Raw genomic sequence first — 17137 nt, 5'->3', positions numbered from 1 at the left:
GTGTCTACTCTGTTACAAATCTTGGTATCATCTGCAAAAAGGCACACTTTTCCTTCTAACCCTTCAGCAATGTCACTCACAAACATATTGAACAGGATTGGCCCCAGCACCGAACCCTGAGGGACTCCACTAGTCACCTTTCCTTCCTTCGAGCGACTTCCATTAACCACCACCCTCTGGCGTCTGTCCGATAGACGCCAGAGGGTGTCATATGATGCACGTTCAGGCACCTTCATCACTTACCAGATCTGGTGATAAGCCCAGCCCTCTCAAAGCTCGAACACTGTTTTGGGTTGGTTTCGTTTTTTGCTCTCCAGTTGAACTAGGCTAGGAAAAAAAATATATATAATATATATAAAACCAAAATAAAATTCTGACATTCACATTTCATGTTTATTAAAATGTGATGCAAACACTTATAACACAGTTTCAAAGCGAATTACACATGTAAAAAAAGGGGTAACAAACATTTTTGCACATACATTTACAGACAGAAGCCATTTTTAAAAGAAAGAAACTCATAAAAAAAATCTTGTAATTAAACTCAAATCAGAGCACTAATATACATAGGACCACAAGAGAAAGACTTTCTTCTCACGTACATGATTACATTTTAACCTACTGACTAGTCTAAAAGACCTTGCACAGACTGGTCCCTGCCTATCTGATAATTTGGGGGAACTAAATGTTCCTGCGTGTGTACTGCAAATGACCGAAGTTGTATCTGTCAGCAAATTTTCGGAGCAGGGCAGAAAGTGATGATAGATTTGCACAGAGAAAAGGGAAGATGGAGATATGCCAGGCCCACGTGGAAGGGGGGGGGGTGAGATAGAGAGATGCCAGGACTGCTCCAGAGGAGATGATGGAGAGATTACTAATCCACATAGATGGGGAAGATAGAGAAAGGCAGGAGCTGCAGAGGGGATGATGGAGAAATGCTGGACCCATGCAGAATGGAGATGGGATGGAGAGATGTCAGACTCATAAGGAAGGGGATGATGAAAAGATGTCACATCTGAACTAAGGTGGAGAAATGCTGGCCCATGCAGGATGGAGATGGGATGGAGAGATGTCAGACTCATAAAGAAGGTGGAGAAATGGAGAGATGCCAGACCCATGCAAAGAAAGGGGAAGATAGAGAGAGGTTTGGCCTACAGGGAGAGGGGGAGAGAGACCAAAATGGGGGTGAAGGCCAGCAGGGGACAAGGGGGAGAGACACTAGAGAACAGAGGGAGGACGAGAGAGATGCCAGACCATGGAAAGATGGGGTTCAGGGTGCAAGAGGGAGAAATGATGATCCTGGGGGTCAGGGTCCAGGAAGAAAGAAAGATAAAGGGAAGGAAATGGACATTGGAAGGGACAGGGAAATATAGAAGAGATGCAGGGAATGGAGGGAGCATAGGGATGGGGACACAGTGGGGCTATGCTGCACACAGGAGAATTGGTCAAGGACAGAGGAGAGATGCTGGTCAGGATGGATAAGAAGACACAGAGGGAAGATCGATGGTAGACGGAGAGAAAAGAAGGACATGAGACCTGAAAAGAAAGAGTTAATAAAAGCAGAGATAGGCAGAAAAGAGACACTGGGACCAAAACAAAGCTCAGGCAACAGAAGCAGACAAAAACAATTTTTTCTGAATGTATTAATTATAATATATCGACCCCGAGAAATATTCATGATATCTTGCATTTCAGTTTCTATTTCTCTTAACATGACAGGTTTTCTCTATAGATCTGGAATGTGTTTGCCTTTTGCAGGATTTGTTTCATCTCCCCCTCTCAAGTCCCTGTACCTTGGGAGAAATGGGGGGTGTTCCACTTTATTTTAACTCCTGAGCTCTACTAACTCCTAGCTATACCACAGAGTCAAACCACGTTTGGGTTTTAGTAATGCATTTAATAAAATATGGAGCCCGTTGATTGCATTTGTTAATACGCAATAATAGTAATGTATTTTTCTTTCTTAGATTTCCTTACACATCCAGGGTGGGGGGGGAGGGGAGGGAAGGATATTTTGAGGAGTTAATTATTTGAGTATAATGCTACATAAATAATATGATTTAATGTATTTATAATTGAGAGAGGGTGAGAGAAATGGTTGTTTTTGCTGTTCTATTTGTGTATTATGGTGCATTTTATGTGATCTTCTAATGTTATATTATTTGTAATGCACTGTTAAAGTTTGAAAAACAATAAAGAATTTATAAAAAGAAAAAGAGAATATGCAATCAGTAACAGCTATATAAAAATAGACAACAATAGAGCAAAATATAGACAGCAAATATAAATTCATAAAACTGACACATTTTGATCACTAAATTGAAAATAAAATTATTTTTCCTAAAAAAAAAAAAATCTCAGTCTTCTCCAGCAACTTGGCACTGAGGCTGAAGACTGGCAAAGAAGCGCAGAAGCCCGTCACTCCTGTGGCGTGTGGTACCTGTGGTACGAGGCTCACGTGGATGTTACAGAAGTTCTCTCTTTTCGCTCTGAACTGGAATTGCCGGAATGCTTCGACGAATGCCATCCCTTCAATGTCACCGATGGTGCCACCCAGCTGAAAAAGAGCAAACGCATCTCACAGGTCAGCACAGCACGACAAAGGGGCAGCCACCGTTGACAGCTACTGCATTTTCGGCTAGTTTCACTAAGCAAATCGATCATGTACCAATCGGTTGGCGACCCGGTTTTCCTCCGGCCCGATTCACTTACCTCTGTGCCGATCCGATTCCGATCCATACATGCAAATGAGGGGAACGGTATGCAAAGTAGGCAGGGACGCGATTTCACAGAAGAAAATCTTTGAAACCGACTGGGCTGGCCGATCAACACGAGAAGCGACTGCTGGGTCGCAAACGTCCTTTCCAACTGTCCTCGGGCCTGAAATCCCAACCCTGCAGCCCGTCACTGCAGCTCTGCTCTCTGCCCCTTCCAGCCGAGCCCTGCCGCCCCGACTCTCCTGCTCTCTGCCGCCCTCCCCCGCAGTGTGAGCCCGTGGTTTTAAAGCGGGGCTGCACTGCGGGGAAGGGCGGCAGAGAGCAGGAGAGTCAATAATTGCCTGCTTTTAAAGAGGCTGCTGCCGCCGGGAATCGCCCTTCCAGAGCAGGAGAGTCGGGGCCAGTGAGTTAGCCTTTGTAACAACTGTATTAGTTAAACATGCAGCCCACTTTCCAGCTACTTCCTGAATGGGTGCAGGCGTTACACCTCTTCTTATAGAATTGTCTTTGGGTGGGGGGAGGTTGGATCTTAAAACAACAGGGCTGTTGCACGAACCCTGCTCTTGCCGCTCTCTGCTCCCTTGGAGTTTAACACTCAGCGACCACTTCTCATCATTTCCCAGAGCAAGAGAGTAGGGGCCAGTAAAAAAAAACCCAAAAAAACCCCAGCTAAACAAACACCAAACGCATGTGCAGACCATCTACAGGGATCCCGTCAGGATCGCACACTAGCAATCCGTGCGGTCGGAAGGGGGCGTTCTTCCGATCGCCCTCATTTTAATTTTTTTGTTTGACGATTTGGTCGGGCCTGCGCAGATCGGCCACGGATCAGGTAAGTGAATCTAGCCCTTCATTTATTTTTTTCATTATTTCTTTATTGATTTTAAATTAAATACCAAGTATAACTTGTACAGAAACGCATAATTAGTCAAAGTCTTAAATTTTGTTAAAGTATAACACCTATTATACGTCAACTACATCAAGAAGAAAAAAAACAAACAGAAGAATATACATTTTAGACTAATTCAGCTCAAGTACTCTCTTTTGAATCCAAGACTTCAATTTAGCGAGAAAAAATAAAATATTAATCAATACATTAAAGAATGCTATAGACCAAGGGTAGGGAATTCCGGTCCTCGAGAGCCGCATTCCAGTCGGGTTTTCAGGATTTCCCCAATGAATATGCATGAGATCTACTTGCATGCACTGCTTTCAATCCATATTCATTGGGGAAATCCTGAAAACCCAACTGGAATACGGCTCTCGAGGACCGGAGTTTCCTACCCCTGCTATAGACTATAGAGCTGAGATAGGAGTTACATATAACCTATGGAGCACTTGATCTGTTCTCATCCAGTCGAGATAACGCCAAAAAAGTAGTTAATTGTTGAGGTTCAAAGAAAACATATTTAACTGAACGGTGGCAAACTATACACTTGCGAGGGTGCCTCAAATTGAACATAGCCCCCAGTGAAATCTCAAATAAACTACTGATTGAGTTTTGGAAAAGCGCTCTTCAAAAGAGAAGTACCAAGGCATTACACAGATCATCACAAAAGGGAAAAAAAACCCCAAAGGAGAAGAGTATCAATTATGTTCACTGCAGGTCCCGAAGGCCTAGATCAGGGGTGCCCAACGCGTCGATCGCGATCGACCAGTAGCTCAGGAAGGCAACTCGAGTCGATCGCACTCGTGTTGCCGTCCTGATCTACGGGCCGATCAGCCTTCCTCTCCAGTGTTCTCCCTAGGGCCTTTTAGCTGGGCGGTCCGCCCAGCTGTCATCTGCCGCTGCTGAACATTTAAAAAACCCCCAAAAAAACCGGCTTGGAGATTTCAGCCCCTAGCGAACTTATGCTCCGGGCTCTAAAGTGTGCGTGCAGGCTTCTCTTCTCTTCCCTCCAAAACCGGAAGTTATGTCCGGGGGGGGGGGGGAGAAGGGAAGCCTGCACGCACATGTTGAGAGCCCTGAAGCAAGCGTTCGCTACGGGCTAAGGCGGGAGACATGTTAGTGAAGCATTTCCTCTTCTTGCTGCCGGGTCCTGCCTACTTTCTGTTTCCGCGAAGGCAGGACCCGGCAGCATTTCCCCCAACAGTTCCTCGCGATGCTGGTCGGCCGAAGCAGGGAGAGGTTGGGGCGTCGTCGGCTTTTGGGCGTGTTATTGGTGGCGGTTTGGGTCCTGGTCCCCGATGGCAGTTTGGGTCCCCGATGGCAGTGGCAGTGTCTTGGGGGAGGGCAGGGAGAAAGAAAGAAAGAAAGAAAAAGGGCAGGCAGGGAGACAGAAGGAAAGAAGAGAAACAGAAAAAAAGGAAAGGGAGGCAGAGAGAAAGAAAGGGCAGGGAGAGAGGAAGGAAAAGTTGGGGGAGGGAATGAGGTGTGGAGGAGAGGAAGCATACAGGCTGAAAGAAGGGAAGAAAGACTGGATGCACAGTCAGAAGAAGAAAGTGCAACCAGAGACTCATGAAATCACCAGACAAGGTAGGAAAAATGATTTTATTTTAAATTTAGTGATCGAAATGTGTCTCAATTTATATCTGCTGTCTATATTTTACACTAAGGTCCCCTTTTACTAAACCGCAATAGAGTTTTTTTAGCGCAGGGAGCCTATGAGCGTCGAGAGCAGCGCTGGGCATTCAGCGCAGCTCCCTGCGCTCTAAAAACTGCTATCATGGTTTAGTAAAAAGGGAGGGGGGTATATTTGTCTATTTTTGTATGGTTGTTACTGAGGTGATAGTGCATAGAGTCATCTGCTTTGACCTCTTTGAAAAACCCTGGAATAGGAATGATAATTAACATTTTCTATGCGTACAGTGTGCGTTGTGTTTTTTTAAAATTTTATTGTTGGTAGATCATTTTGACTTGGTCATTTTAAAAGTAGCTCGCAAGCCCAAAAAGTGTGGGCACCCCTGGCCTAGATAAATCAAGGGCTGGCACCACAAACAGTTCAGAAAATGGCTCGTGTATCACAGTCCGCATGCAAGAACCTTCCCTCCAGCCTCCCTCACCACACAGAACAAATCTGCCTCACTGTCTATTGGGTTCACAATCATAAGCGCGCTGGACAAACGGGCGCCGACAAATTGGAGCGGACAATTGAGCGCAAGACAGTAGCGCGCCGCACAAAAACCTTATTTTAAAGGGCTCCGACGGGGGTGGGGGGTACCCCCCCCAGTTTACTAAATACTGTTCGCGCTGCCATTGGGGATGGTTTTGGGGGTTTGTAACCCCCCCCATTATAGAGGAAACTTAACTTTTTCCCTATTTTTAGGGGAAAAGTTACGTTTTCTGTATAATGTGGGGGGGTTACACCCCACACACACCCCCAACACAGCAGCGCGACCAGTATTTAATAAACTGGGGAGTTCCCCCCCCACACACACACACCCCTGTCAGAGCCCTTTAAAATAAAGTTTTTGTGCAGCATGCTGTCTTGCGCTCAATTGTCCGCTCCAATTTGTCGGCGCCCGTTTGTCCGGCGCGCTTATGACCCGTCACCATATAAGTCTAAGCAATTAACAATAGCTTAATTAAGGGGTGGAGACACTCGCACAAGAGCAACAAAGATAAAACATGAAATTGCCAAAACGTATCTAGCTGCTGTGACTAATTTAAAGTCATGCAAGTTAAATTTACATGCACTGCTTCAGAGATTTTAATCAGCATTCTTTATGCTCGTAAAGTTTTCATCCCTAATACAGAGATTCTCAACTCTGTCACTGAGACACACCCGGCCAGTCAGGTTTCATTTATTTAAAACATTTATAATCCGCTTTTCTCCAAATCGGCTCACAATTTAACATACATCATTTTAGACTTATAGATTTAAAAGGACCACATATAGGCAGATGAAAATTTAGAGGCCAAAATTACTGATAATACGTTACAACGAGCTGAAATATCGTCATTTTCTGAGAGACAAAGTGCTAACCGAGGAAGACCTGAGCAAAAAGATAGGTTTTGAGTAATTTTCTAAACTGCAGCAAATTTCCACAAAGAAAATGCATCAGATAAATTTAAATGCACTACCTCTATTGTATGCAAATCTTATCTCATGCATATTTCATTGTTGGGTATCCTGAAAACCTGACTGGCTAAGCATGCCCCAAGTCTGGGTTAAGAAAGTGAAGTTGCTTACCTGTAACAGGGGTTTCTCTGTAGACAGCAGGGGAATGCAGCCACACTTGATGGTGAACTCCTTAAACTAAACTAAACCTTAAGCTTATTTACCGCATCCTCTCTATAAAGATAGAGCTCGGAACGGTTTACATGAACATTAAAATAAGGAAAAATACATAATAAGAATTAGTGAATATAAAGAGAGCAGCGAGATTTACATTTTTGAGAATAGCCAAGTTTTCAGATGTTCAGTCCTCAGACTATCATGTGTTGATGTATATCCCCTGCTTGCCTCCGGAGAAAGTGAAGTTGCTTACCTGTAACAGGGGTTCTCCGTAGACAGCAGGGGAATGCAGCAACACTTACCATCCCCACTACGATATACATATTTTTCAGCTAGAGACAAAACTGACAGACAAGGGGAGGAGCTTTGGAAGGAGGGAGTCCCTGCATATGCCCAGTAAGCCAAAAGCTTACTGTAGCCATGGGATAGCACCGACACACAGGATCAGTCTAAGGACTTCACCATCAAGTGTGGCTGCATACCCCCTGCTTGTCTCCGGAGAACCACTACTCTAATTGACATGGTGATCTTAAAAGTCCACTTTTCCTGTTCCCCGATGGCGGCAGTGGCTTGAGGGACGATGAGGAGAAAGAAAGGGGGGGTGGGGCAAGGAGACAGACAGAAAGAAAGGGGGGTAGGGAGACAGAAAGAAAGACAGACATACAGAAAGAAAGGGGGCAGGGAGAGAGAACGACAGACAGAAAGAAAGGGGGGCAGGAAGACAGAAAGACAGACAGACAGAAAGAAAGGGGGCAGGGAGACAGAAAGACAGACAGAAAGAAAGGGGGCAGGGAGACAGAAGGCGGCCATAATATCAGCGGCAGCATGACTGAGTTCAAATCTAAAAGCCCACTTTTTAAAATCTGTTTTAAACTCCTAACTCCCACTCACAGCTGTCACATACGTATACCCACTGTATCATTTCCTCTACCATAATCTCACCAGCCCTGAAATGTCCTGTCTAAATTAGATTGTAAGCTCTTCTGAGCAAGGACTGTCTATTGTATGTTAAAATGTACAGTGCTGCATAATAATAATAATAATAACAGCTTATATACCGCAATACCGTGAAGTTCTATGCGGTTTACAAAAGATTAAGCAAAGGTACAAATTGACTGACTTCAAGAGGGGAAGAAGAAAGAGAAGTAATTACACAGAAAATTCATTGTTGAGGAGAAAAGTGATCAAAAGGACAGTAGGTCGCTATTGAGAGGAAAGAGATAAGTGGATCAGTACACATCAGTGCATACGTATACCTTTCAGCGCTATAGAAATAATAAATATTAGTAGTAATAGACGACTCACAAGCGGGTAACATCATCCGAAGGCACCTGGGTGGAACTGATCCCCAGACTCAAAACTTAATGAAATGTTACTGACATGCGCAGCCCTTTCCAGGAGCAGCGTCTCTGAAATTCCTAACTTGGAAAGTGCTTTTCCGGGCGACAATCACTTCAGCTAGAGGAATTGGTGAGATCGCAGCATTGGTAACACAAAAACCTTATACCCAATTTCATTAGCACAAAGTTGTCTTTCAAACACACCAAGTTTTTCCTAAGGCTATCACACTTTTCTGTTTAAATGAAGAAAGCACAGATACTTGCTTGTAACAGGTGTTATCCGAGGACAACAGGCAGAGATATTCTCACATGTGGATGACATCATCCACGGAGCCCGGTACAGACAGTGCAAAAGCGTACTGTCACTTTAAAAGACTGAAAATCTCGAGACTGCCCATACCATGCATGTGCTGGTGCCTTTCACTTTATGTCAGTTCAACAACTAAGAAGCCAACTAGGGCAGATGGGAGGGTTGTAAGAATATTTGCCTGCTGTCCACAGATAACACCTGTTACAGGTAAGTAATTATGCTTTATCCTAGGACAGGCAGCATATTCTCACACATGGGACTCCCTAGCTGTCAGGATCATGATTGTGAGCCTGGCAAAATCAAAAGTAGAAAATAAATTCTGTAGAACTGTTTGGTTGAACTGACTTCCTTCTGGAATGGTTCTAAAAAACAATAGTGAGATGTGAAATGTATGAATTGAGGACCAAGCAGACAGTGTAGCTGGTTTTAAGAAAGGTTTGGACAAATTCCTGGAGGAAAAGTCCTTAGACTTTTTCTGTTATTAAGACATGGGGGGAAGCCTCTGCTTGCCCTGGATTGGTACCATGGAATGTTGCTACTATTTGGAATTCTAGAATCTTGTTGCTCTTTGGGATTCCGGAATCTTGCTATTCTTTGGATCCTGTATGGAATGTTGCTACTCTTTGGAGTTCTAGAATCTTGTTGCTCTTTGGGATTCCAGAATCTTGCTATTCTTTGGATCCTGTATGGAATGTTGCTACTCTTTGGAGTTCTAGAATCTTGTTGCTCTTTGGGATTCCGGAATCTTGCTATTCTTTGGATCCTGTTTGGAATGTTGCTACTCTATGGAGTTCTAGAATCTTGTTGCTCTTTGGGATTCTGGAATCTTGCTACTCTTTGGATCCTGTATGGAATGTTGCTACTCTTTGGAGTTCTAGAATCTTGTTGCTTTTTGGGATTCCGGAATCTTGCTATTCTTTGGATCCTGTATGGAATGTTGCTACTCTTTGGAGTTCTAGAATCTTGTTGCTCTTTGGGATTTCGGAATCTTGCTACTCTTTGGATCCTGTATGGAATGTTGCTACTTTTTGGAATTCTAGAATCTTGTTGCTTTTTGGGATTTCGGAATCTTGCTATTCTTTGGATCCTGTATGGAATGTTGCTACTTTTTGGGTTTTGGCCAGGTACTAGTGATCTGGATTGGCTACCATGAGAACAGGCTACTGGGCTTGATAGACCATCGGCTGACCCAGTAAGGCTATTCTTATGTTCTTATGTTATGTTCCTAAGTTGCTGCTTTACAGAAGTCCTCAATAGGAGTGAATCATACTGTAGATGGGCTACTGAAGTTGCCATAGCTTTTACTTTACGTGCAGTGACCCGACCTTTCAGCGATAACCCAATCCAAGTGTAGCCCTGGGGAGATAGTTCTCTTGGTGACAGGAGCTCCCCATCTGTTTGGATCACTACTACTATTTATTATAAGGTGTACACAGCGCTGTACATTTTAACATACAATAGACCAGGGCTGTCCAAGTCCGGTCCTCGAGATCTACTGGCAGGCCAGGTTTTCAGGATATCCACAATGAATATGCATGAGAGAGAGATTTGCATTCCAAGAAAGCAATGCAGGCAAATCTCTCATATGCATATTCATTGTGGATATCCTGAAAACCTGGCCTGCCAGTAGATCTCAAGGACCAGACTTGGGTAGCCCTGCAATCGATAGTCTCTGCACAGAAAAGCTTACAATCTAATTTAGACAGGACATTAAAGGGTGCAGGGAGAGACGCTTGTTTGATTGATTGGCGATTACACTCTGAGGCAGCATGGAACTGTGAAACGCTGGCCATCGTTGGTGCGCTGATCCTCGGCAAAAGATAAGTAGTTTTTTCACTGTTGTCTTGTTTATTCTTTGATTGCATTGCACAGAGTTATTTTAAAACATAATAAAGGAGAATTTTTTTATGCCCGTGAGGCATTGTCTGGTCTGGCCTTGAGCCACTATCATGGCTGGCTTGCAATGTGTTTTCTGAGGGCGTAATAGGGCAGAGTACGGTACTGGGGTTCAAGAAAGGATTGGACAATTTCCTGCTGGAAAAGGGGATAGAGGGGTATAGATAGAGGATTACTGCACAGGTCCTGGACCTGTTGGGCCGCCACGTGAGCGGACTGCTGGGCACGATGGACCTCAGGTCTGACCCAGCGGAGGCATTTCTTATGTTCTTATGCAATTAACTCGTGCTTGCTATATGCGGCTAGGTACTAATCACAGTGAAGTTCTTATTCAGTGCACTTCTTGGTGTGAAAAGAGTCATTTGTCATATATTGTTTGTTTTTCACTTGTTCATTGGACTGTACCAAAATAGAACATGTTTGGATACAGAAAAAGTCGCATTATTTTAAATAAAGTAATTATTTTTTAAAACTTTCTAATACTGTCTCGTCCACAGTCTTAATTCAAATCAGTCACAGTACCACTTGTTAAATTCCCTTGCCACTGCCAATGCGTCGGAGTTTGCTACTCGTGGACCAGGTCACGTGACGCTATCGGACTGCTTAATTTCTCTCAGTAACTATTAAACAAGCGTTATAGGGCTGATTTATTAATGCTCTACACCCACTCTGCTGCTATGGGAAATGGACTGGATGACTCGGGTCCCTACACTTACTATGCAAAGTCTCTGTGTGCATACAAATTTGCATAAGAGAAAGTTAGACAAGTTCCTGCTGAACCAGAACGTACGCAGGTAAAGCTAGTCTCAGGGCACTGGTCTTTGACCTAAGGGCCACCGCGGGAGCGGACTGCTGGGCATGATGGATCACTGGTCTGACCCAGCAGCGGCAATTCTTATAAATGATCATAAAGCACTCACCTCAATGACACATATCTGAGGCTCTCTCTTGTCGCCATCCACAGGAACCTTCGCCTGATTCATCACCCACTCCTGAATAGCATCAGTGATATGAGGAACAACTGGAAAACAAACCAATATTTTCATTTATTTAGTTGCGTCCACATCTTCTTCCGAATACACTCAAATCCCCAAATCTATAAAGTCTACCTAAAGTTAGGCACCTAACATAATAGGCCAAATCAGCACTGATAGGTAGGTTCCTTGTAAAAAAAAAAAAAAAAAAAAGGTTGCCTTCCCAGCTACAGCCCTCTGATGCAGAGACTGTATCTTCTCCCAGGCAGCGCTGTCCCAGGATTACTGGTAACCTCAGTAGCACCAGAAAGTCTCAAAAATCAGATTTTAAAAAACAACGCTCAAAAATAATAAAGCAGATGCAGAGCAGGAAAAAAAGATACCAGCGGCGCAGAAAGGGAGGTTAGCGCCTGGGGCGATGGCATCCCGCAACACCACGCAGTGTGCCCCCTTCCACTTTTCCCCTCCACTTGAGCACCCTCCCACTCTTTCCACTGCTTGAGTGTGTCCCCCTCCATCTCCTGCATACCTCTTGAAACGATCACCGGTGCGAGCAGCATCTTCCACCTGCTGCTCGCGCCAGCCGTGGCTCCATTCTGACGCCATGTCCTGGTTCCTGCAACCAGGAAGTGACATCAGAAAGGAGCTGAGAATGGCACAAGCAGCAAGTAGGACAGGCTACTCGCGTCGATGAACATTTAAGAAGGTACGTGGGGGGTGGTGGTGAGGAGAGGTACTGGTTCCCCCCACAAAGTTGGCACTCAGGACGGACTATTTTCCCGCACCACCTTACTACGCCACTGAAAGAGCAGCGAGTGAGGGGGAACAGGGTGCGGAACCTGGCAGCGAAGGGCAAGGCAAGGCACTGCACTTGAATATTAACACCCCCACCCCCTCAGTTTATATTCGAGTCAACCTTTTTTCCTTTGACAGAAAAAAAGGTTACCTCAGTTTATATTTGGTTCGGTTTATATTCGAGTATAGACGGTATTTCTATATAGTGTCTCTCTGTGTTTAGTCCATACTTTCTTGAATGAGTCAAAATGTTGTGTAATCGTGGCACCGAGGTACCCTCCCCCCCTCTTCAAATCCAGCATGCACCCAAAAAGAGGGAGAAAAAGCCTCAGACGAATGTAGCAGTATAGAACCAAAAGGTACCAATCAAAACTGCTTTTGATACTTTCACTGGCAAAAAAAACCTCCCTCACAGGACAGCTCAGGTTTAGAAAAGGACAAAGTCACCTGGAGGCACGTTCAAAGACTTAGCTGACAAGACGCCTTGAGCTCCAACGCTGTCACGTCTTCTCCAATCTTTCCAACAAGCGACCTTGTTTCACCAATGTTTGGCTCATCAGGGGAACAAACAATACAGCCTTGAATAGTGCAGCCACGGGGGAGTGGCTACATAAGCACATAAGCAATGCCTCTGCTGGGTCAGACCTGAGGTCCATCATGCCCAGCAGTCCGCTCACACGGCGGCCCAACAGGTCCAGGACCTGTGCAGTAATCCTCTTTTTGTTAACCGCATAGAACTTCTATGGTAATGCAGTATACAAGAATAAAGTTATTATTATTATTATTTATACCCTTCTATCCTCTTTTCCAACAGGAAACTGTCCAATCCTTTCTTAAACCCCAGTACTGTACTCTGCTCTATTACATTCTCTGGAAGCGCATTCCAGGTGTCCACACACGTTGGGTAAAGAAGAACTTCCTAGCATCCCCACTCTCAAAATTATCAATACTCGAAGGCATTTTATTTTTACTGTTGCGGCGCCTCAGACCTGAAATTCACTCCCGCTATACTTAAGAGAGGAGAAGAATTTGGAAAAATTTAAGAGCCAACTTAAGAGCTTTCTTTTTAAAGATGCGTTCAATACTTAATTGAAATGTTAATTTGCTCTTTCGTTAATTGCTCTTTTGTCTACTTTTATTTTACCTATTTATTTGTCCTTCGATTCCTGTTGTGTTTTACCTTTAATTGTTGATTCTTTCCTATCTAAGATTGTATTTCTATCCCACCTGTCCTATTGTATTCTTGTCTTATCTTAATTAGTTTGTTTTGTGACTTATCCCCTTGTTAATTATATGGTCTATTTTATGTATATTTTAGACAATTTATTTTACCAATTTGTACATCGCTTAGAATTTGGAACAGGCGATTAATCAAATAATAAATAAACTTGAAACTTGATTTGTTTTGAATCTGTCCCCTTTCAACTTTTCCAAGTGCCCTCTTGTTCTTTTATTATTCGAAAGTTTGAAGAATCTGTCCCTCTCTACTCTCTGTATGCCCTTCATGATCTTGTAAGTCTCTATCATATCCCCTCTAAGTCTCCTCTTCTCCAGGGAAAAGAGTCCCAGTTTCTCCAATCTTTCTCTCTCTCTCTATTTCTCTCTGTCTCCCTTTCTCTCTCTCTTTCTATCCCTCTCTACTCTCTCTATGCCCTTCATGATCTTATAAGTCTCTATCATATCCCATCTAAGTCTCCTCTTCTCCAGGGAAAAGAGACCCAGTTTCTCCAATCTCTCAGCGTATGAGAGGTTTTCCATCCCTTTTATCAGACGTTTCGCTCTCCTCTGAACCCTCTCGAGTAACACCATATCCTTCTTAAGGTACGGCGACCAATTTTGGACGCATTATTCCAGATGCGGGCGCACCATCGCCCGATACAACGGCAGGATAACTTCTTTCATCCTGGTTGTGATACCCTTCTTGATTATATCTAGCATTCTATTTGCTTTCTTAGCGGCCGCTGCGCACTGTGCCGTCGGCTTCATTATCATAGTAAAATAGTAGATGACGGCAGATAAAGACCTGAATGGTCCATCCAGTCTGCCCAACCTAATTCAATTTAAATTCATGTCCACCATTACCCCCAAGTCCCTTTCCTGGGTACTCTCATTCAATAGCATCCCTCCCATTGTATAGTTGTACCTCGGGTTTCTGCTTCCCACATGCAGTACTTTACATTTCTCAACATTGAACTTCATCTGCCATCTCGTCGCCCATTCCCCTAGTTTGTTCAGGTCCCTTTGCAATTCTTCGCAGTCCTCTTTAGTCCGAGCTCCACTAAATAGTTTGGTGTCGTCTGCAAATTTTATTATCTCACACGTCGTCCCTATTTCTAGATCATTTATGAATATATTAAATAGTAGTGGCCCGAGCACCGAGCCCTGTGGAACACCACTCGTGACCCTCTACCAGTCCGAGTAGTGGCCCTTCACCCCTACCCTCTGTTTCCTACCCGCCAACCAGTTTCTGATCCATCTATGTACGTCTACGTCCACCCCATGGTTCTTCAGTTTCCGGAATAGACGCTCGTGAGGCATCTTGTCAAAGGCTTTTTGGAAATCTATGTCTATGGGGTTTCCTTTGTCCATCCGTTTGTTGATTCCTTCAAAGAAGTGCAAGAAGTTAGTTAAGCAGGATCTCCCCCTGCAGAAACCATGTTGGCTTGGTATCAGAAGTTCGTTTCTTTCCAAATATTCATCGATGTTTTTTTTATCAGCGCTTCCGCCATTTTCCCCAGAACCGAGGTCAGACTCACCGGTCTGTAGTGTCCCGGGTCATCTCTTGATCCCTTTTTAAAGATGGGCGTGACGTTGGCTATTTTCCAATCCTCTGGTATCACGCTAAGATGGCAGCGGCTTGTGAGTACTAGTCAGGTGAGCTATTACCTTGCTAGCGTCCTGCTAGATTTTCCTCAGTGCTGTCTCATACCAAACAGAAAGGCGCTGTCCAGATGGGACCTCCACCAACAGACTCGTCAACTCCTATGCGCCAGACTCTGCTCGACTTTACAGCAAGAGCCCCTTTGGAAACTGGAGAGCAAGGCTTGCTTGCGACGGAAGTTTCATTATCGCCTCCAGCTCCGTAGCTCCTCCATATCCCGTGGTGCAATCGCCTGAGATTCAGAGTCACCCCAACCCCGTGGTTGCTACGGGTGTGTATTCTTTGGAGGGTATCGGGCGGAAAGAGATCCCACAGTGAATGTGAAGCCATCTGGAGTAGAGAATGACACGGGGACTGTTTACCACGGTAAACCACAGGTCATCGCAGTAAATCTGCACGAATGGAGACATTTGCAACTGGTTTACCACAGGAATGGGGACAAGACCTTTTACTGCCCCATGGGAGCAGTGAAAAGTCTTACTCCTGTGGTAAAAAAAATTGCACCCGTGTCAGATTCGGCATCTTCTCCCCAGCTCCTCTTGTGCCTATTTTACCTTCAGGAGCCAGCCATGCCACGATGAAGACAGAAGGAACCTAAAACCAAAGCCATGTGATTTGAAGAATAAAACAAAAAGAAAAAAAATAAGACAACATAAAGAAAAAAAGTAAATTTATTTTATATTTTGTGATTAGAATATTTCAGATTTGAAATATGTATCCTGCTAGAGCTGGTATTAGACATAATTGGGGACCGCAAAGTCCAGGCTGTGCTTCTTTAGCTTCCAGCTGGCTTAGGGCTCTCTCTCTCTGACCAGGGGGCAGTTGCCCTAGTTGCTCTCCCCTAACACTATTCCTGCCATGTGTGACTGAAATATTCTGTTAGCTTGATTTTTCTATGTAGCATTCTGTAGTAATTTGGTTTGTTCAGTTTTCAGAATAGTAAAGGGGATATTTGAGAAAGGGAGGGGAGAGAGGGGTTTTGTTGAACCTTGCTCTGTTTTATTTGTGTTTATAAAATGACAATTGTCAGAGGAAAAGCTTCCGCCCACACACATGCGACTGCAGGGCGGCACAGGCAGGCTTCGCCGGCATCAGTTTCTTTTCTAAAACGCCGCGAGGGTAAGGGGGAGGAAGGGAGTTAGATTTGGCTGGAGGGAGGGAAGGGGCTGCGCGCGATCAGTGACCATGCGCCTTCCCTCCCTTAAGTTTCTTTACGCCGCGAAGATAAGAGGGAGATTCTTGGGCTGCTGAAGGGGCGGTGAGGTGGTGATAGGGAAAGGTGGATGCTGCAGGGATGGCGGGTTCGGGGACAGGGCGGTGAAGGGGACTGCGGGGCCGGTGGGCCGGTGATGGGGCAATGGCAGGGACAGATTTTTTTCCCTGTGTCATTCTCTAATCTGGAGTTGGGGTTTGTACCTCAACTCCCTCGGAGGTTACCCTGCTGGATGTCTGGTGAATCCTCCAAAAAATGGAAGGAACAGTACAGCAGTCTGCCCAAGAAATGTCAGGATTGGTGAGAAAAAGGGACTCTCTATCTAAAAATATTAAAGCTGACAATGAAGTCCAATTCCAAGTGGTAAATGAAGATACAAAAACGTTGAAATCAGTAGTTGAGAGTTTGATTAAAGAAAAAACTGGTGGTCCATAGAAAACTTTAACAGGAGGCAAAATTTGCGTTTGTTGAATTTCCCGAAGACATCGGAAATATCAGCTGCTGAATTGTTTAGGAAGTATTTAGTACAAAAATTAGGGCTCCTTTTACAAAGCCGCGCTAGCGGGGTTAACGCGCGTGACTTTTCATCACGCGCTAACCCCTGCGCTGGCCGTAAAACTACCGCCTGCTCAAGAGGAGGCGCTAGCGGCTAGCGCGTCTGGCGGTTTAGCGCATGCTATTACGCGCATTAAACCACTACCGTGCCTTTGTAAAAGGAGCCCTTAACCCTTTCAGGACCATAAGGATCGTAGGCCAATTTTTGTGGTTTTGACGACATTTTTATGGTAAAAAGGGCTTGCAGATGCCAAAAAATTGATTTTTTTTTGTGAAAT

At 44.5% G+C, this 17137-nt stretch overlaps 1 protein-coding gene across 7 annotated transcripts in view; it reads right to left on the bottom strand.

The window, feature by feature from the left end:
* Positions 1-17137, bottom strand: part of CTPS2 (CTP synthase 2) — a 212586-nt gene that overhangs the window by 145284 nt on the left and 50165 nt on the right. For all 7 annotated transcript variants that reach the window (XM_033948181.1, XM_033948183.1, XM_033948179.1 and 4 more), the window contains exons 5-7: positions 11362-11462; positions 2441-2557; positions 244-327 (exon numbers count right to left, since the gene is read on the bottom strand). In XM_033948181.1, coding sequence (XP_033804072.1) covers positions 244-327; positions 2441-2557; positions 11362-11462 — 302 coding nt within the window. The remainder of the gene's footprint in view (positions 1-243; positions 328-2440; positions 2558-11361; positions 11463-17137) is intronic.

This window comes from Geotrypetes seraphini, chromosome 6 (genome assembly GCF_902459505.1).
Source record: "Geotrypetes seraphini chromosome 6, aGeoSer1.1, whole genome shotgun sequence".
In the NCBI taxonomy this organism is placed as follows: Eukaryota; Metazoa; Chordata; class Amphibia; order Gymnophiona; family Dermophiidae; genus Geotrypetes; species Geotrypetes seraphini.
Note: the sequence above shows the minus strand (reverse complement) of the source record. Positions and strands in the feature narration are given on the sequence as shown.